Genomic DNA, 22658 nt, shown 5'->3' on the forward strand with positions numbered 1-22658 from the left:
AAATACCATAGCCAATAGATCGTTTTCAGTAGTCGTGTAATTCAATTGTGCACCTATCATGGTTTTGCTTGCATAGTAAATGGCATGAAACAATTTATCCTTCTTTTGCCCAAGCACTGTTCCTACAGTAAAATCACTAGCCTCGCACATAAGTTCAAAAGGTAGTGTCCAGTTTGATGCTATGACAATCGGTGCTGTCACCAGTTTCTTTTTTAATTCTTTAATTGCTTTTAGGAAAAGTTCATCAAAATTGAAGGTTCTATTGTGTTCTAGCAAAGCACATAGGGGTTTGGATATCTTCAAAAAATCCTTAATAAATCTTCGATAAAATCCTGCTTGGCTAAGAAACTTTGAATACCTTTAACTGTAGTAGGTGGTGGCAATTTCTGAATAACATCAATCTTTGCTTTGTCTATGGCAATCCCTTGCTGTGAAATTTTGTGACCTAGAACAATGCCTTCAAAAACCATGACAAAACATTTCTCCCAATTCGGAACAAGGTTATTGTCTTCGTAGCGACAAAGATCTAGCTCCAAATTCTTCAAATAGCTCTCAAAAGTATTGCCAAACACAGAGAAGTCGTTTCTGAAAACTTCTAAGAATTTCTCCACCATATCCAAAAAATATTGCCATCATGTAGTGCTGAAATGTTACTGGGGCATTGCACAACCCAAATGGCATTCATCTGAAAGCAAAGGTTCCATACGAACATGTGAAACTGGTCTTTTCTTGATCTATTGGGGCTATGGCAATCTGGTTGTACCCCGAATAACCATCCAAGAAATAATAGAAGGCTTTCCCCGCTAATCTATCTAACATTTGATCGAAAATGACAAAGGAAAATGGTTTTTTCGAGTTCCTTTGTTAAGCTTATGATAGTCTATGCATATTCTCCATCCCGTGACAGTACGAGTTCATTCTTGTCATTGCTAACTGCAGTGACACCTCATTTCTTGGGTACGCATTGAACAGGGCTCACAACAAACTATCGAAAATAGGGTATATTGTTCTAGCATCAAGCCATTTAATAATCTCCTGTTTAACGACTTCCTTTATAATGGGGTTCAGCTTTCTCTGCAACTCAATAGACTTGCCATGGCAATCCTCAAATAAAATCTTATGCATGCAGATAGCAAGATTGATTCCCTTGATATTAGCAATTGTCCAACCCAATGTTTTCTTATATTTTTTCTAAACATCTAATAACTTCTTCTCTTGATTAGGTGTCAATTCTACAAATACGACTACTGGCAATGTGTTGTGTCTCCTAAGTAGGCATACTTTAAGTGTAATGGCAAAGGCTTCAACTCCAAACTAAGAAGGTCCTTTATGGAAGGTTTGGGAGGCTTAAAAGAATGATTTGAAAAATCTAAAGATTTGAAACTCCTGCCTTGTCGATACTCAAATTGCTTGGTCTCCATAAGTTCACCAAGTTCACCAGTTATTTTTGCTTCAGTCAGCTCAAATGGATCTTCATCATCATCAGAATTGTTGTGACAAAACTTTGCAAACTTCTCTATTGACGAGTCAAGAAATCCAATGGCGTGACATTATTCATTTTCATCTGCACACTTTATGGCATCAAAAACATTAAAATTTATTTACTGGTCATTGACCTTCATTGTCAACTCACCTTTCTGCACATCAATTAGTGTTCTAACTGTTGCTAGAAAAGGTCTCCCAAGAATAACCAATACTTATTTATCAGCTTCACATTCTAGAATAATAAAAGTTGCTTGAAAAATAAATTTATCAACTATTACCAGTGCATCTTCAATCTTACCTTTCGGGTGTGCACAGGAGCGATCTGCTAGCTGCAGCGTGACTATGATGGGTCTTGCCTTCCTAATTCCTAGCTTCCTCAAAATAGAAATAGGAATTATATTTATATTTTCTCCTAAATCACATAATGTCTTGCCAACATAATGATATCCAATTGAACAAGAGATAGTAAAACTCCTTGGGTCTTTCAGCTTTGGAGGCAATTTGTTCATCAACATTGCTCTGCACCCTTCAGTGAGAGCAATAGTTTCTAATTCCCCTAATTGTCACTTCTTTGACAAGATATCCTTCATGAACTTATCGTAATTTGGTATTTGCTCTAATGCTTCCACCAACGGTATGTTGATATGAAGTTGCTTTAGGACATCCAAGAATTTTTTGAATTGAAAATCTTGCTTCAACTTCTGGAATCGTTGAGGAAAAGGTGGCAGTGGCCTTCCTTCAGACTGTTGATGTAACACCCCGAACCCGAGATCGTCGCCGGAGTCGAACACGAGGTGTTAACAGACTTCAAACCACTTATTAAAAATTTCCCAGACAAGCTATCACTCTACGTACTAGTCGCTTTAAAAATCATATCTTGAGTTCTGAAACTCGAAATCCAGTTCCGTGAATTTTTCCTAAAACTAGACTCATATTCCCATCTACATATTTTTTTCTAGAATTTTTGGTCTGGCCAATTAGTACAGTTTATTAGTCAAAGTCTCCCATGTTACAGGGATCGACTACACTGACCTTTGCGCATTACGACTTGGATATCTCCATGTACAGGGCTTCAATACTGATTTCGTTTGTTTCTATAGAAACTAGACTCAAAGGGGAATCTATGCACATATATAATGACTTCTAATTATCTCTGTTTAATTTATAATGAATTTCCAAAGTCGGATCAGGGAATCCAGAAATCACTCTGGCCCTGTTTCACAAGAGTTTAATTATCTCCTAACCTACAGCTCATATGGTCGTTTCGTTTCTTCTATATGAAAATAGACTCATCGAGCTTCGATTACATAATTTATTCATTAATTAATTCCTCTCCTACTATTTTTAGTGATTTTTCAATCTCACGTCACTGCTACTGCCAGCATCTGTTACTAAAGCAACTATGCCTATTTCGTGATTTCTCCTTGATCTAACTAGTAATTCGTCATACATATCACAAATTATGATCATGACTAGCCATGCCAAAGGCTAATCATTGTCAAACATCTCTCTACTACACTATTGCCATATCATGAATTTTAACACCAAAAATAATCAACCATGACATATGGCATAAAAATCGAATTTCCAAGACTTACGACCTAACATTATAGAACCAAATCCAACCGAACATTTATGCCATTTTCGCATGGCTAAAAGTTTACATACCAAATTTCAACAAAACATATTAGCCTATACATGCCGAAATGTTCTCCTAGACCCACTAAAAAGAAGATACCAAAAGTTGCTAGCCGGTGTGATGACTTCGATGACGGCCCGATCACGCAAAAAGAGACGAGTCCAAGAAACCTAGAATAGGTGACAAGGAAACACCAAGTGAGTATATAACTCAGTAAGTCATAAGCAATGCACTACCATCAATTAATAACATTATCACAAGAGGAAACAAAATGGAACGAGGCTAGTTACTCCATCCATACCGAACCATGCCATAGTTCCTCAGACCTATCGGTTCAATCTCATACCAAATCATGCATTCACATTCCATATACTAATCAATAGGATATTTGAGGCATTTTCATACATCATTTTATTTTCGTTACAATCATACAACTATACGGCCTTTCACCTATTCCACGATAAATCTTATGTACGTGACTTCAAGTATAATTGTCACATAGGTTCAAACTTACCAAGCTCAACTCCAAATATAAACATAGCGCCTATTAGCCATGAACTCAAGGTACTTACCCGATCCGCTGTCCGTGATCAACTCAATAATGTCGCACACTTAGTGTCCATAGTGATTCAAAAATATATATTAAGTCCGCACACTCAGTGCTATATAATCAACTCGCACACTTAGTGCTATATAATCAAACTCGCACACTTAGTGCTGTACAATTTAAACCCGCACACTTAGTGCCAATCTCATGATCATAAATGTTTATACCCGCACACTTAGTGCCGAGATCAACAACTCAATACATCTCACCTCTTTTCTTTTTATTCAACACTTTCATCACCACATGCATACATGTATATAAATTTATCATTCCATTCGGCATAATTACATAGACATTATGTCTATTTAGATCAATACAAAATATATGCTTAATGACTTACCTTGTGTTGGGTAAGACGGTTCCAACTCGGTTACTCGATGATCTTTTCTTTGCCCTTGCTTGCCTCTCCACCTTTAGCTTCTTGAGCTAAATCGATAAATTAACTAGTTTAACCATCTTGCTAAACATTCATACTTCAATTACACATGCATATGTATGTTTGTATATTCAGCAATGACAATGGTAATATAGCAAACCTTAATTTAACTTATAATTGTTCATAACACATTTAAAGCATCCACTCCATTCCATCATTTTAAAGCACATACATTACTCAATATTATCCACGTTCACATTTGGCATTTTCACAAATACACATGCCGATTTCATTCACTCATCTCTAATGTTAATTAAGAAATGCCGAATGTCACCAACTAAATGGCATACACACACTCACATGCATAAAAGTCATCCACACCTCCTATAGCTCATTCGGTATTCACAAAATCATACCATTAGAATTCATGTACAATATTGAACCTTTAGACATTCAAACATCTACTCTATTCTTTTCAAATCATCTAAACGGCAACACTCACATTCTAGCATTTAAATACAAAACATTTATTCAAGTAACTAAGCAAGTCCAAGTTCGGCTATTACACATATAAATACTATCAAATTAAATTTTTAACTAGATCAAACATCTCTCATCAACATTTATTCATCAAAACATAAAGAAAATAATCAAATCTCTTCATTAACAACCATGGCCGAATGCTCCATTCACCACCCAAATCCAAATTTTTAACATGGGCAAAGTAAGGAACTTAGTAACTAACTCAAAATAAGCTAAAATTTCAAAATCTAACATGAATTACTAACCTTGTTTTAAGCTTAAGATGGCCGAATGCTATATCCCTTTTCTTCTTTAAAGTTCGGCTACTAAGGAAGAAGATGAAACCAACATTTTGTCTTTCTTCTATTTTTCTATTATCCTTTCTTATTTTACTTAATTACTAACCCTTTATTTATTCTTTCTAACATAACACACTAAGCCAACATGCTCCCAACATGTTTCCACCCATAGCATGGCCAACCACTAGCTCAAATTTTGGGTAATTTGACATGCAAACCCATCATTTTCATAACATGCATTAATAGGCCACTTCACATTTGCCTAGCACATTTCTAAATTTTCTTACATAAGTCCTATTTAGTAAAATTCACTTACAATTAACAAAATTCAAACATGAAATTTTCACACATGCATATATACATATAATAAGTATCAAATATGATGGCTAATTATTAGTATGACTCGGTTTTGTGGTCCCGAAACCACTTCCCGACTAGGGTCAATTTTGGGTTGTCACAGTTGATATTGTTGTGTTTTGGCATTTTTGTTGGCGACACGAGTTGCTCTACTTCAACATTTTTTTGTTTGATCTTCTCAGTTGTAGACTACTCCACGAATGGTTCTGAATTCGTTCCATGTGTAAAATATGAGTTGTCTTCTTTAGCGGTAGCATCATTAACAACTCCAGGCAACTGAGTACCACTTCTGAGCATAATGGCCTTTCAGTGCTCCTTTCGTTGGGATCACTTGACAATGCTCCTTGGGGTCTCAAACTTAATGCATTGGCAATCTGCCCTACTTGATTTTCCAAGTCTTTTAGGGATGCAGCTTGACTCTGTATTACAACATCATTTTTTTTAATATATTTCTTCAACAGAGCTTCCATCAATGAAGAAGAAATGCTGAAATTTGTTGAACATTTTGTCATGGCGTAGGTTGGTTATATCCAGGTGGTGGACTTGTGACATTCTGTCGAGCAACATTATTGGAATTTCCTAATCCTTGATTACTCCAGTTGAAGTTGGGATGTTGTTTCCACACTAGATTATATGTATTGGAATATGGATTATTGTTCCGATTGAAATTTCCCATGTAATATACTAAGGCTGGATTCGATGGGCATTCATCAAAAACATGTTCTTCTCCACAATAAACACATATTAGCTCAGCTTTTTTCATTTCCTGCACTGTACTTGGTCTCTTCAATGTTTTAATCATATTAGTTAGGGATGATACCTGAGTTGTTAATGAGGTGATTGCATCAAGCTCTATTGCTCCAGTAGCTCTTCTGCCTGTCCCTGCTCTTTTAGTCGGATATTGATAATCATTATTGGCTATCCTTTCCAGAATCTCATACGCTTCATTATATGATTTATCTAGCAATGTCATTGATAGATGCATCAACTACCATCCTTGTATGTGCATTTAATCCATTGTAAAATATTTCCATTTGTGTCCAATGTTGGAAACCATGCATTGGGCATTTTCTATGTAATTCTTTGAATCTCTCCCAAGCTTCATACTAGGATTGTCGAAAATATGTAATATCATTCTTTAACTTGGCATTCATATTAGAAGAATTATATCGTAGCAATAATCTTTGAAACAGATCATTCCAAGATGTCATCATTCCTGACGGTAAAGAATTCAACCATGCTTTAAAATGATCTCGCAATGAATAAGGAAATAACTTAAGTCTCAGGGCATCTTCAAGAACACCCTGTTGCCTGAATGAATCACAAACCTCCAAAAAGAGTCTTAAATGCAGTTGTGGATCTTTAGTAGGTAATCCACTAAATTGTCCTACTGTTTGTAGCATTTGAAACATCATTGGTTTTAACTCAAAATGTTGAGCTTGAATTTATGGCCTCACAATCCATGGATTCAAATCATCGAAGATAGGCACTACATGTTCTCTAATGGGTCTGTCTCTATCATTTATCACACGAGGAATATCAATATCCCTACCATTTAAATGTAAAGGATCTTCTTAGTCTAGATCATTCCCAATCCTTGCCATCTCTCGCAATTCCTTTCTCCTTCTCCTCAAGGTTCTCTCAATTTCAGGATAAAAATAATACTCTTCATTTTCGGGAATACCTCTACTCATAAACTAGAAACATACCTAAAAAGGAATAAAAAACCAAGTTAAAACTAACAAAATTAAATCGATAATAACAAACCAAAATTCAACAATTTGCCAATCCCCAACAACGACACCAAAAATTTGTCACGTGTGAAATGATATGCGAATGTCCAAGTGTACACGTCAAATCAAGTAATAAAGTAGTAAGTAAGATCGTCTCCGTAGGGATCGTTTAGGATTAATTTGGTTAAGTTATCACTATGAACTATACGAATTAGGCTATGGAAAAAAAACATAAAAAATTTGTAAAGGATAATCACCTATCTAATATTAAAATCAGATAACTAACTTAAAATGTTGTGGCAATTTAACGAGACAAAGTTGAGAGAAATTATACAATTGAATGGGAAGGTTGGAATTACTTAGATTACATCTTTATAACACAATAATGCCAAGGAAAATTTTTAACCAGTCTATTGTTCAGATTCTAGCTATAGTAGTTTGTTTCTTTCGAGAGTTAGACTTCCAGCTACCATTTCTAAGGCTTTGTATGTCTACAAGATTCAAGGATGGTACCAAATATTGTTTCTTCCTTACTCTATAAAAGCCCAGCTCTATGTCTAGAGTGCTACATATATTCTTTTAAGTACTCGCTTGTATCATTCGATCACAATCCAACTCATCTAACATTTTCAGAATTAAATTAAGTTTGTGAACATACCATACATCCGTCTATGTCTAGAGATTGCATGCATGCATTCAAAATAACGAAAATTGAATGAAATAGTAGATCTAATCAAAATAATGTCTGGTCATTAATGGAAATAAAGATTCATCAAGTAATTCCAACTCGATGACATTAGTTCGTGGGTTGGAAATTAACATCCAAAATAAAGGTATCATTCAATAACATCATTTAACAATTAAAATTCATAGATTTTAATCAAGATAATGAATGAAGAACTTCATAAAGATTTCACCACATCAGCTCCCAACTCTAGTGCTGCAATATTGTGCAAGACCCAAGGTTGAATGCTTCGTCCCCTTCCTTGCGTCTCTGCTCTATGTTTTAGCTGCTACCCTCTATTCTATTCTCCAGATTTTTCACGAGAGTTTGTTGGAGAAGAACAATCGCTCCTAAATCCTCGTGTATAGTCCTATGTGTATAATTCTCCTTTCTTTCCTCTTTTATAGGTTAGGTCCCCTCTCTTAACACAAAATTTTCTCCCTCTTTTTCAGGTGGATTTATCTAGTACACGTCCAGCTAGTTGAGAGTGACGAGGACTAAGTGTTGCATTAGCATCTTTCTTGAATTGTCATGGCATTTATGCTAGCAATTTGTCCAACCTTTTTCAATGATAATACTTCACTCATTCAATTCTCTTCTTCCTTCTTACACCTGCTACAAACACAAACAATTCCTTTCCTTCCACCAGCAAAAGTAACATATAGTAACATGGAAAGCACAGTCCAAGCTTCATGATGCAATGTTATAAAAATATTCTAAAAATGAAAACATATCCACTTAAGTACAAACAATTAGTCAAGTTTAGAGGCCTGCAATATAACTCATTTCAAGAATTATCACATATGTAACACATAATTATGATGTAAAACATAATCTATGGAATAAATTAAAATGCAAACTTATTAAACTAAAATAAAACTTAATTAATTACACACTTCACACATATGACACAAACTCATGCTTAAACCTAAGTAACATATGAGACACATAAATATAATGTAAGACATAATTTAATAGTTTGATAAAGTCACATTCATTATGCAATAAAAACTAACAACAAACTTAACTAAAAATTATCAACATTAAAACATGTTTTAAGACACATTAAGAACACATCAAACACACATTTATACTAAGATTAAAGGGCTGTGTAATTATTAAAATAATATGGATGACTTTTATAACTTAATAGCCCACATGAAAATGTTGCATGGCCTTGATCAATTTCATCTTGGATTTAGGTCCTTTGAGCTTGGGCTAGTTCTGAGTCCTTTTGCCGAATCACATGACATGATCGGAATCACGTTAGGTGATCCAACTATACTTAATTTTCTTTTTTTGGTATTTAATTATAAAAAATTATTGTTACTCAACTAATTGTATTTGTCTTTTTTATCCAATTTTGTTAACCATTATAGATGATGTGGTAGTTCAAAAATTGATAAATTAACAAATTTAGACCTTAATATTTACACATTGGGTTAATTTGGTCATTATTCTAAAAAATAACCTTCAACATTTGCATATTATCTCAATTTTTTCTTGATTAAAAAATTATAAAAATACCTAAATATTTTTAAAATATATAATAAATTCAAATATATATAGAAATTATAAAAAAGGGTTTATGGCATGAAAGACCCTTTTGTTCTAATGTGGTTTATGTACTTTCAAAATGTCAATTTAGTACTTGTACTTTATTCATGTTAACTATTTTGGTCAAAGTCTGTAATGGCATTTTTTTTGCGCACATGGCACATTGCCCAATCAAGGGGTGACATATGGTAACTTTTGGACCATTAAATAATTTTATAGGAACCTTTAAGAAAATTACCTTTTTTTTTTCCTTTTATCAAATTAAATTTTAAAAAAAAAGCTTTTCTTTCACGCAACTTTACTTTCTTATTCTTTTTTTTCTCCTTTCTCTGTTTTCTTCTCCTATTTTATGTGGCCATAATACTCGACCACAAAAATGATGATTTTTCAACAACTTTTTGCTAAAATAGGTCACTCCCAGGAAAATACTTTGCACTCAAAATTCAATAGTAAAAAGTGTCATTATTATAAATTAAGTGCCAAACTTGCTGACTAAGGAGAGCCAAATTGAAACTTCTCATGTCACTAGAGCCCAATACTCCCATACCTTCAGTCAACATAGGTTGTCCCAAGCCAACATTAGCCACCCACGACCCACATTCTTCTTGCCTACCAAAACATTCTAGTCACCCCGAGTACCACATCAAGAATTTTTTGTGGCATAATAAAAATCAACATTGCATAAGTAGGTATAGATTGAAGAATTGCCTTAATGAAAACCTCTTTATCCCCATATGATAACACTTGCTTGGACCAATTCTGAACCCATTTGTTACCTTATCAAGATCATGTTGGAAATCTAAGATCTTATTCTATCCCCCCAAAAGAAGGAGCCCCAAATACACTTCCAAAAAATCAAGCACACATATCCCTAAAGATTCAACTATCAACCTCCTATGCTCTCCACTAGTATTCTGGCTAAAATAGACCATAGTCTTCTCCACACTAACCTTCTGTCCCGAGGCACTCTGAAATAGGGCCATATTTCTTTCACTGCATTTAGCTGCTTCAACTTATCCTGGACAAAGAGTAGACAATCACCAACAAAGAACAAAGGGTTAATCTTGAGGGCCATTCTAACTAGCTCACACACCTCTAACTCGCCTATCCAATTATACCTTATATAGGAGTGTAGAAAAGGCCTCTGTAAAAAATAAAAAGAAATAGGGGACAAAGGGTCTCCTTGCGTTAGTCCCCTCTTTAGCACAAAAGTTTTAGTAAGAGAATAATTACATTTAACCACATAAGAAAACAAAGTTAAACATTGCATGATAAACTCAATCCACCTCTAGCAAAAACCCATCTGATCCATAACCTCTATTAGGATGTTTCATTCCACCCTATAATATACTTTGCTCATGTCTAATTTAAGGGCAAAGCTCTTATGGCATCCATTCTTAGAGCTCTAGAGGTACTTCATTAGCTTATGAGCCACCAAAATGTGTATCATCTAACCTACAAAAGATGCACTCTAATTCTGGCTAATACAAATAAGAAGGATCACTTTCAATCGATTAGCAATGACTTTAGAGATGATATTGTAAGTAACCTTGTACAAACTAATCAGTATGTAGTGCACCATAGACACAACTTTTTTTTTCTTTTCGAGATCAAAACAATCATATCATTCACAAGCCTTATATCAACGAAACCATTCAATAAATTCAAACAAAACTCAACAACATCATTACCAATAATTGACCAAAAATTCTGATAAAATCAGCCATAATCGCAAGCTTGGCATAAGCCTAAACAACATCATCAATCTATAAGTTAGTATACTTGTTCATAAATATATATATGATACTGTCCATAAAACATGTGTTCATCATCCATAAACATAACCTTTGCACCTTTAATGTTCCATAAATTTCATGATTCAATACAATTGTATACTTACCTTTCCATTCCTTTTTTTTTTGCCCATTAAACCATCTAGAATTTCATTGGATACTCGAAAAAGGTCACACAAAGTGTGCTTAAACATAAAACCGCAACCTTTCCTTTACATTATTGCTCACTCGAGCTGCGAAATGGGTCTGCTTACATGAGCTGTGGGTCAGAATGTAAGCTACACGATGCTACTCACACAAGCTGTATAGCATCCACAACAAATGTAGGACCTCAGCCATCAGTAAGACATTCAAGACCGACACTCAAAACATGAAATCCCTAATGACATGTCCTTTGTATCCTATGAATTCCTAAGGTTCAACCGGGACTTGATACCCATCAATTCATCATAATGTGGATACATTCTCATATATATTGATTCATTTATATTAAAAACAACATAATAGAAATTTAATTTAAATAACATTATAATGATTATAGTTCATACGGACTTACCTAGCTAAATTGTAGCAATGATTGATTATAGGGGCTATTTGGTAATTTTCTCTTCTCCTCGATTTTCCTCTCATTCTTGATCTAAAATAAAAATTCATATCAATTCACTAATTGCAACAGAAAAATCAATTCATTTTATGCAATTAAGTCCATTTTGACATTTTACAAAATTGCCCAAGACATTTTACTTTTATTCAATTTAGTCCCTGAGCCCAAATCATGCAAATTAACCATTTTATTTAAATTTCATTTCAGCCTCATTATTCACTATTTCTCTACAACCCATACATGTTATCTCACATCAAGTCCTTGTACTTTTATCACTTTAACGATTTAGTCCTTAAACATTAAAATTACCAAAATATACTTTACAAGAAAGTCCAATCTAGCAACCAGCTCAATAATCTTTCATAAAACTTTAAGAATACACTAAATTCATTAATGGAATTATCCAAAATATTTGAAAATTTTACAAATTAGACCTTGGGTTAGCTGAATTGAGCTAATATGAACTCAAAAACATAAAAACACTAAAAGGGGACAAGATTTACTCATCTAATCAAAGAGCAAAAGCTTGGTCGAAGCTTTTCTTCTCCATCCATGGCTTTTTCAATTTTCTTGAATGAGTAAAAAAGATGATAGCTTTTTTTTTGTTTTTTTTACCTTTTGTTATCTTTTATTTTTCAGAACTTAATTACTTATTTACAACATTAACCTTTAAATTATACTTATAATATCACTAATACATGCCTACAATTCTCCATTATATATATGGCATAATTACCATTTAATTAAGGTTTAATTTCACAATTGGTCCTTTACTTAAATTAAATTCCAATTAATTAGGACTAAAGAAGTAAATAGCCCAAAAGCTAGTGGATTTAATCATGTCACCACCGCTTAGAATATTTGACCATGGATTAATTACCAATTTGGTTCTTTTCCATTTTAAATCTATAGCGATTAACTTTTTCATCCTTTACGATTTAGTCCTTTTTCCATAATTAACCATTTAAACGTCAAAACTTTTTTACGAAACTTTAATACTACATTAATAACACTCCATAAATATATAATAAAATATTTACGGCTTGGTTTATAGAAACAAGGTCCCGATACCTCATTTTCTAAAACCACTTGACTTTAGGGTGTTACCACTTCAACCTAATTATTCATTCATATAACATAAATTACCATATCAAACATCATTTTAATACCATATTTGACTCATAAATATTAAATCATAATATTTACGAACTTACTCGTCAGATTTGTGGCCCCAAAACATTATTTTTGACACTAGTAAAAAATGGGCTATTACAGAAGGCTCTATTCTCGACATAACCCTTAAATCATCACCCAAGTAAGACGATTGAAACAAATCAGTAAAGTAGTCCAATGACACTCGTTTCACCTGCACAAATCCTTTGACTCGATTACCCTATGTGTCAATACAAAGGGCTAGGTATCAATTTCTAGGGACAATGTATCAATACTTAAGCTTTACATTATAGCTTTTTAGCTATTGACTTCAAAATTTCTAATACTTAATGTATAAGTTTTAGAACCTGGACAAGGACCCTCAAAAATAAATTTTGTTCATTTCATTACAAACTTCTGATACATATAACCAAGGTTCCTTGCTTTAAGGGACAAAAAATACTTTTTAATATCACTCCAAAACACCTCCTAATCAAATATATACATTATATACTTAAGAAATCACTTTGAAATCATACAATACTCATCCTTAACCATGTCAACATCCAAAGTATGCTAGCATACCATTATAGTAAATCAATTTGCAGAAATAAACATGAAATCACAATAGTTGTGCATTAACTCATTCTAATACGGCTACTAATTATCGTATGGACAACACCACATGTTCAAGGGATTATACCAAACTAACAATAGATGAATACATGTCTTGCAAGTAGCAATGAAACTAGTATATATATAGAATATATAGACTCCTTGATACATGCTACTAAACTCAAGAATCATATATTAGCTAGTTTGTTACTCTTCTAGCCTCACAATGGTGTGATGTTCCACAAGATGAGTTGAGCCTTGAGTCCTTATACCAAATATACATGTAACACCCCAAAATTTTTGTACAATAAATGATACTATTTTAAGACTTCGTATAGTGGAATATAGAAAAGAATTTGCAGACAAGATTTATAAATGAAATCTTAAATAATTATTTTTATATTTAGAAGAGAAAATTTGAGAGAATGACCTTCATATGAGATTTTGGTATAAAAGGACCAAGTTGTAAATTTGGAAAAGTTAAGGATGATAGTGTAATTTGATCAAATTAAGGATATAGGAGTTAATAATAATTTTTGAGCATAAGGATGACTAGTAATGAGTATTAATTTGATGGAGGTCAACTAAATTGGAAAATTTGAAAAGTATAGGGACCTATAGTGCAAATTACCCAATGATGAAGAAATGAGTTTAAAAGAAATTAATGAATTGGCATACAATTAGAATGGTGTGTAATGAAAGATGATTTTTGAAACCAAATTGAATGAAAGAGAGAGTAAAAGGACTAAATTGTAAATTTTCTATTTTATCGAGAAAAATCTTAAATACAAAGTTAATGCATGGATTATTAATTAATACGGATAAAAATTATTAATTGGAGGAATTTTAGGATATTAAGATCCTGAATGGAATAATGAAAAATGATGAGACAATAATGGTCTAAAGTGCAATTTTCCTACAAAAGGGAAATATGGTCATTGTTTTGAAATTTATATTATAAATATTATTTTACTTGATATGAAGTGATTGAAATTAATTTGAACTATTCGATATGGTTAAAGATCACAGATTTAATGCGGACCGCACAAGAAGTAGAAATTTGACCAAACTTTGACTTTTGACTAGTATTTTAAATGTATAAAAAAAGGTAAAAGATAAGATATTTCTCATCTTCCTCACGCAATTTTGGTAGCCATAGTTGCAAGTAAGAAAAAAAAAATTCTCTTGCTCTTTAATTATTATTTCTTCAAATCAAACCCAAGTTTCACCCAAACCATAAACTTTTCCAATAAAGTAGACAACCCCCTTTCAAGCTCATCTCCTTTATTATCTTCATCATTCAAGCTTAGATTTTCATAGGCTTAGTGAGAGAAAACTTAAGGTAGTGAGAGAAAGTTTCTATCAAAGTAAGGTATGGTATTTTTTTGATCTTCCAAGTGTTTACGTAAGATATTTTATAAAAGAAGTGTTAGGAAATGTGTATTAATATATGTTGTTTATATTTTTGGTATGATAAATGTTGATGAGTGGATAAAATGTCTTTGAGCAAAAGAATTATTGGAATCAAAAGTTAAGAGTGGTTGAGTAAGGTTTGTTTTGGAACTTTTTCCTTGAAAACAATAATCATCATGAATTTCTTAACTTTCCTTTAATAAATCAATTTTGAAAAACTGTTCAAATTAATGGATTAAAGTTTTGTGATCAGTTTGTAAGGTAAAAATATAAGAAATATTTTTTTAAAGCCATGGTTTAGTAAGATATATTAGTTTGGACAAATTAATGGAATTTATGGAACTTGGCTTAGTTACATGAAAAGAGATGAAAAAATAGCATGTGAATTTATGAGATGGTATCATGTGATAAAAAGAGATTAATGGATAAATATTAAATTAAAACTTGTGGTTCAATATAACTAAATGAGATTCCTTGAAAAAGGAGAAACATCTTAATAAATAATATATATATGAATAATGAATGGTTACTTGAGTGAAATATGTATGTGGAAATATTGTTGACAGCATTAAATACTTGAAAACCTTAATAAATACAAATGTTAAGTGAAGTGAGATTAAAAAATGTAAGATAATGATGGATGCTTGAAAACTCCAATATTGAAATGTTTTTCTTATTTTATTTTTTATTATCTAATAATGAAATGTTAATATGTGCCTTATATCATTAAAATATTATAAAATTTTATTTATATGAAAAACCATGTTAAAAGTGCAATGTGATTTTATTGTGAAATGTCCTAGTAATTTAGTGACTAGTGAAGATATAAATGGCATGTCATAAGAGTTTATAACGTTTATTACCCGACCCGATTTATCAAATCCAAATATAGGATGTCACAATATCTACATACTTAACAAACGATTTTGAAAACTGGCGAAGACCCTACTAAACATACCTTTTATTTGTTTATTTATTATTCTAAGCCAAAAGATTTTGACTGAAAGTTTAATAATTACAAAAGATTCTCAAATACTAGTATAAGTTAATATAACTTAAATATTTATTGAAATAGGCTCAATCGTGGCGTATAATACTATTCACCACTTGAAAACATATTCCCAAAAGTATCCTTTGCATATCGCTCTTCGAACTGCCACCTTGGTGCATTCCTAGCTTGGTCCCTCCATGGCTTGGTTCAATACCAAAAACTTGCATTACACATAGACATCTGCAAGTTCAACAAAACTTAATGAATCTCAACCATCATTACCTCTAAGTGATGTTGTTGAAATCCTCGAAGTAAGAATTCTAGACTTCTTTTTTGATTTTGTTGATACTTTTTTTATCCCTAGCAGATAACCATATGCCCATCTCCACCCCTGTCCACCTTATACACATTCCGCTCAGTTGGCGGACTACAAACTTAAGTCTTTATTTCAGGCCCTATCTCACAAATATTTTTTAAGATAGAAGATTAATATACTCCTTGGAATGATATGCGTGCAGCTACTATCCATTGTGATTCATATACTGGCTTGGCATATTGTAAGGTCTGCAGTCACACCGTACCATTAATTTAGTCCAGCCAAGCGAACTTGGTCTGATAAATACCATATTCATGATCATAAAATAGAAATACATATGATTCTGATACATAATATGAGAATTTCCAGGATGAGCGGACACGTATACCACCAAAAGTTTTAGATATGTCAGGGTCTCTCTCTTGGTGGATCACTAGACTGGATTCACTAGTCGGGTACACTACAAATATCTCCTTTAGAAAATGCCTCAAAGTCATACTTAGATCCTTGCTACAAAATTGAACTAACATCTCACACTTAAGCGTTACAAAATTCACCATATAGGCTTCCCAAATGACTCGCCACAAAGGCTTTACAGATGATCCACCACAAAGGTTCCTAGATGTCTTGCCACAAAGGCTTTACAAATTATTTGCCACAAAGCTTCCTAGATGACTTGTCACAAAGGCTTTACAGACGATCCACCAAAAAGGCTTCCCAAATGACTCGCCATAAAGGCTTTACAAATTATCTACCACAAAGGCTTTATAGATTATCCGCCATAAAGGCTTCTGAGATGTCTTCCCACAAAGGCTTTACAGATGATTCGCCACAAAGGCATCGCAGATGACTCGTCACAAAGGCTTTACAGATGATCCGCCATAAAGGCTTCCTAGATGTCATACCACAAAGGCTTTTCAAATCAATTGCCACAAAGGCTTGGTTTGGTTGGCCACCAAGACACCATATAAACTGTTGTGTTTGATGATATGGATTTTTCTAAACTCAACATCACCTGAGGTTTTCCCATCATCTCCCTGAGGACACGCAAAAACACTAATAGATAATTGCGGCTCATCTGCCGTTCCTAGAATATGTCATGGCCATGGTCTTTTCACATATCTGTCGAACTAAACTTTTCTCACTTTTAGTGTCCTGACGGACCTCATGTTTATGATCCCGGTGGAATATATTTCACCATATTGGCCTTCATGTTTACTGTCCCAACGAATGTCATCAAAGCACCAATGTGGGGTTTATTATTGTATTAAACACTTTCTCGACACTCTACTTGAACCACTTTATCGCCAACCATACTTGGTCATCCATCATCTCAAATAATATAATGAACATATTTACGCAGACACTCATTTTCTTTACAGAACAATACTTCCTAATACTTGATTTCCCATGCATGCTTACCACACATCGTCATATTCATGCTGTGCATCGTAAACCTTAGTACATACATACCAGTGCTTCACAAAAAACACACTAACATAAATGCATAATGTAACTCCTTAAGAAGATATCTTTATCTATATAGACGTCAATCATATAAATAATTATTGTAATATAATGGCTATGTGACGGGTCTAGAGACTTACCAAAGACTCACTTTTACCTCGGTCTAAACCTTCTATTTTGATCATTGAGCCGATCCATCAACGGTAACAGAAAGTTGAGTCATCCATTGGTTTAACGAAATCTTAGCTCTAGCTTGAAGAAGAAGAGAACATTTTGGTTAGAAGGACCAAAATGTAGAGTAGAAAGAAAACCTATTGGAAAGTCTTCCCCTTCACTAGATATAAACTCTCTGTCCCCCTACTGTTTACTTTCACAAGTGACGATGTTTACCTAACCCAGATATCCTGATTTTCCCCAAAAAAATTTTGGGGAAGGTAAAAAGAATCCGGTGAAGATCTTTGTTACCAGTAATGGGGAGGATCAAATAAATCCAATTGACTCCCAACTAATCCCGTTACGAGAACTAACTAGAACAGTGTTTGTGTAAACTGAGCATACTATATCATGGTAATGACTTGCATATGGCGTTGTCTTAAAGACAATCAAGCCTCTTGCATCTTTCTCTCTCACTTGATAGGCCCTTCGTACTTAGCTAAAACTCCAGGGCATACTCTTTCTTCACTTGAAGGTACCTTGTAACTAAATCCTTAGATACCGCTCATGGGAAGATACTTTAATGCTAATATACACCAATACTTTAATGCTAAAATAGTTTACATAGATACCTTACTCACCTTTTTGGATTTGTCGCTTTTGGATCTGCTATCCTTGAAATTTTTACCAGCTAGGAAACCCCCAATATCAATGATACATGGCCAACTTCCTGGATTAGACATAGTATATTACTTGGTGAAATGCCCAAACATAGTCACAATAGAGTTCTCATTTTTGATGCACACTTTAGAGAATCTAATTAGTTCAAATGTTGACGGACAGTCTTAATTGGTGAAGTCCAAACTTGTGGGCATAGTTGGCAGGTACTCCCATGTTTTTAAAACTTCCCACAGCCTTAACCTTGACAAGTGTCGAGTTGTGATTAAAAAATTTCAATAGTTAGCTTTAAATTTAAAATTTATCACAGATACTTGATTCTTTACAAATATTAGGTGTTCACCACTTCCCCCCAAATATTTCATTGCATCAAATTAGAGCCCCAAATCCTTTTTTCTCAATGCCTCTTACTTCTTTTTGCCTTCAGTTCACACTTTCTTCAAAGGTGAGCTCCCCTTCTTTTTTCTTCACTATTATACAAAATGGTTAGAACATCTACTCGTACAAGAGACCATGGTGTTGTTGCCCAAAATAGCAAAAGCAACTGCTCCAAGGATGTGGTTAAGATCGAGCCCAGAGGTCTCAGTGGTACCCATCATGTGCTTCCTCCTATGCATGAATGCAACACTACTGAAGAAGAGCTGACTCGATGCTTAGGGTCCCGAGAAATCCTTCATCTGAATTTCACCTATGACTTTCATTTTATACGAGAGGAGTGTCACCTGAGTGAAAATACTGAGGGTTTCATTCTTCCCCTCTTCTTGCTTGAGGTTGGCTTCAACTTTCCTCTACACTCTTCCTTCTGCTCGGGGGCTAAGGAATATGGTATTGCACTAGGCAAACTCTCTGCCCTTTCCTAGTGAACGTTGGTGGCTTATTTCATCGACTGTTGTTTGCACCTCAATCCACCTATTCTTTACATTTTCTAAAGGATTAATCAATTTAAGGTTAACCGATAGGGTAATTTGACCAAAATGGCCCATTTTAGTACTCGTTATAGTTACGAGCCCATCCTTCAGAATTGAGATTCAAACCACCATCTCAAAAGGGACAAATTCGTGAAAGTTTCTTACAAGCTCGAAAATGGTTTTGGCTTCCCCACCTTATTGTCCACACCCCAAGAGGATCTCTGCAGACCAAGCCAACTTGTTGATTCAGAAATTGCTTTCACACAAATTAAGAGATTAAGGGTGGCGCGCATCCTAGAATTAGGGAAAATCATTACAATCCGGAATGTTTTTAAATATTAACTGCAAGAGTTAAGCCCAAATGGTCATCGGGCGAATGATCTTCTACTATGGGTGGATTCCCAAAATGTTCCTTCTATTGAAATAGCCTGGCCTCAAAACCTTATAATGATTTGGCACGAATTCTAGTTGAGACATGTGGACTACATCTATTTTTATGAGACATGTGGACTCCATCTATACCATTGGAATATCATTAGTTATGGTACATTTTCCTCTCTTTCTTTCGACTAGGTTAACTCTTTTATTGCTACTACAGGGTCTTCTTCTCCTCCTACTTGTCGTACGTCTTTGCCCACTTTAGAAAATAATATGGACTCATTAGTCTTGTTAAATTCAATACGCAAAAATGAAAGAGTTACTACGGCCCCACTAAGAATAATGATTGATACGTATCAAAAAGGCCAAGTGTGGAGGGAAGCACCCAAGATACAGAGGTTAGTAAATGTCCACAACTAGATTAACGAAAACTTAGGAGAGATCCTACTCCTTTAAGAGTCATCACTCCTCCTACTCCTGCCCCTACATCTACTCCTATTACATTAGTAGAGTTCGCAAACTCCGTAGACTCTTTAGTCTACGTTGCAGATCCACCTGCAGCTACTTTTGTACTAGAGATAACACTCCTAAGCCAGCTAGAGGCCCTTTTGGTTTCTTACTCCTTAATAATCCCTCTAGGGAAGTGGACAGACTCTTCTCATGGTGTGATCTAATAAGGCTAGAGCAATATCCCTTTTCTCTAGATGCCTTCCATCAGCAACAGAATAAAATATTGGCTCAGCAAGTGAAATAGGTTTTCCTCTCTTCTCTTTCCTCAAACCCTCGTCTTTCCCCACTTTCAGTGTTAGCTGGGTCTTGTCAAGTTTTAGCAGCTAAATACGAGCTTATGAGTTGGGCTCTTCAGGAGGCTTGCAATAAAAAAAATATCAAATTGGCAGGCTTAAAAGAAATTGTGCATTCTGGCCAACAATCTTTAGCTCAGCTATGCAAGACTCATAAGGAAGCTACCAGTCATATCAAAGAACTCAACTCTTTCGTCTCATTATTAAAAGCCAAATATGAAGACTTAGAAATTCAGATCAAGCAGATGGATGAGGAAAATAGTCAACTAAAGGCCAAAGTGTCCTTTAGGGAGGAAAAACTCAAATCTGAAGACCAACAACACTTATCAGAGTTGGAGCATTTATGCAAATGCAATAAGGAGGCTCTGAAAAAGTACCAGGAGGACACCAAAAAGAATTTGGCAGAGGCCTTGCCCATACTATGATCCAATCTGGTCCTTCATGCCCAAGTTGTTATAGGTCCTCTCAACCTGATTCAAGTGCACTTTAAAAATCTGTAATACCCTATACCCAGTCCGGTCACATAACTCGAGCCACAAGGTATTAAAATTGTAAAATATCAACATTAATCACTATCCTATCATAAACAATAAAATAATTCATAACATGATATAATTATAATTATTCCATGATAATCAGACATAACCAAGCCTAAATCGAGCATATGAAGCATTTAAAACAACTTGGGAACAAATCTAGACTAAACTGAAATTTTTACAAAAAAATTCAAGTGAAAAGTGAAAACAAGGGTCACCAGGCCATGTGGTAGAGCTTAGACAGTGTGGCTTAAATACATTGTCGTGTAGCCAAACATTGTAACAACCTAATGCTGTGTAAATCAAGGTCACATGACTAATGTGGAGCATGATGTCGTGTCGTCAAGCCATGTAACTATCTGATTTCGTGTGGACAAACCTGCACCAAAATAAACAAGGAACATTGTCGTGTCTTGCAATAGTATGTGGCACACGACCGTGTGGTAGATCATGTCACAAATCATGTGCACCTAAAATGCCTTCAAAGCCAAGCCACTTCACCTATGTTTTCTTGAGTCCCAATCCATACCATTTCCATCCTTTAAACCCATCTAAAATACATCAAAACATGTCAAAATATACCAAATAACTTGGATTATGAAACCTCGTACTTTCACTAATACATCCTTAAGTACACCTTTTGGGTGTACCAGTGATCTATCGACTAATTGTAGTGTTATAGAGGTATTTTTAATATCCCAAAGTCTGAGTTTCTAATAGATCGATAGGGGCATTAAATTCATATTGGCCCTTAAATCGCAAAGGGCTTTCCTAAAATGTTGATCCCCTATTTCTATTGGAATCGTGAAACTAATCGAATCATTCAATTTTAGGGGTATCTTTTTCGCAAATAAAGCATTGCATGAGGCATTGATGTCAATTTGTTTGCCCTTTTTCATTTTTTATGTCGTGCCATAATTTATTTTAGGCACTTGGCATATTTGGGTATTTTATCAATTAGCTCCAAGGGCGGTAGATTGACATTGAGGGATTTAAATAAATTAATAAAAATTATGAAATCTACCTCGTCTCTCTTTTGCATATCTTCTAATCTTGTAAAAATGGTACCTTCATTGTGCTAGACCTTGCGGTTAGCAGATCAAACATTGGTTCGACTATCTCCTCAATTGGTTGTTGTGCTTAGCTTTCTCTATGGGTTCATCGAAAGTTTTGGGAACCTTCCCCTCTTCATGTATGGACGCCTTCGATTTTTAAAGTGTTTTCTTCTATCGCAAATTGATCTCATTTACGTACTTGTTCTCATCTCTCCGAGGATTATTCTTCGTGTTACTATGGATAGTCTAGCCCTTCTACTTTTGAAACATCGTCATGAGCTAGCTCAACTGGTCGTAGAGGCTGTCCATTCGGGATTCGAGCAGTACATATGGGGCTTGGACTTGTTAAAAGATCATCTTCATTTTTTGCATCTCCTTTATATTTTGTCAAATCTTTGACCACATGTAGCATGGTTATTTCCATGGGTCATTGTTGTAAGTACAGAGGTTGGTACGGAGGGCTTTTACGATTTTGCAATTGATTTCCACCTCCTTGT

At 34.4% G+C, this 22658-nt stretch overlaps 1 protein-coding gene and 1 pseudogene across 1 annotated transcript; one reads left to right on the plus strand and one right to left on the minus strand.

The window, feature by feature from the left end:
* Positions 1-1244: 1244 nt before the first annotated feature.
* LOC121220307 (uncharacterized) lies at positions 1245-2000 on the minus strand. Its single transcript, XM_041099983.1, has 3 exons — positions 1784-2000; positions 1634-1666; positions 1245-1516 (listed from the first exon to the last, which is right to left on the minus strand). Exons 1-3 carry the CDS (start codon positions 1998-2000, stop codon positions 1245-1247), a joined length of 522 nt encoding a protein of 173 aa, XP_040955917.1.
* Positions 2001-6335: 4335 nt separating this feature from the next.
* LOC121220646 (uncharacterized) lies at positions 6336-6430 on the plus strand (annotated as a pseudogene).
* The last annotated feature ends 16228 nt before the right edge of the window (positions 6431-22658 follow it).

The sequence above is a fragment of the Gossypium hirsutum genome, chromosome D08 (genome assembly GCF_007990345.1).
Source record: "Gossypium hirsutum isolate 1008001.06 chromosome D08, Gossypium_hirsutum_v2.1, whole genome shotgun sequence".
Classification (NCBI taxonomy): domain Eukaryota; kingdom Viridiplantae; phylum Streptophyta; class Magnoliopsida; order Malvales; family Malvaceae; genus Gossypium; species Gossypium hirsutum.

Bases quoted from the DNA above. Each gene is read 5' to 3' on its own strand.
- LOC121220307 (XM_041099983.1), bottom strand. From the start codon at position 2,000: ATGTTGATGAACAAATTGCCTCCAAAGCTGAAAGACCCAAGGAGTTTT. The intron at 1,667-1,783 runs GTAAGATTGAAG...GACCTTTTCTAG, and splicing joins CTCCTGTGCACACCCGAAAG to CAACAGTTAGAACACTAATT. The intron at 1,517-1,633 runs GTGAGTTGACAA...ACTCGTCAATAG, and splicing joins ACTAATTGATGTGCAGAAAG to AGAAGTTTGCAAAGTTTTGT.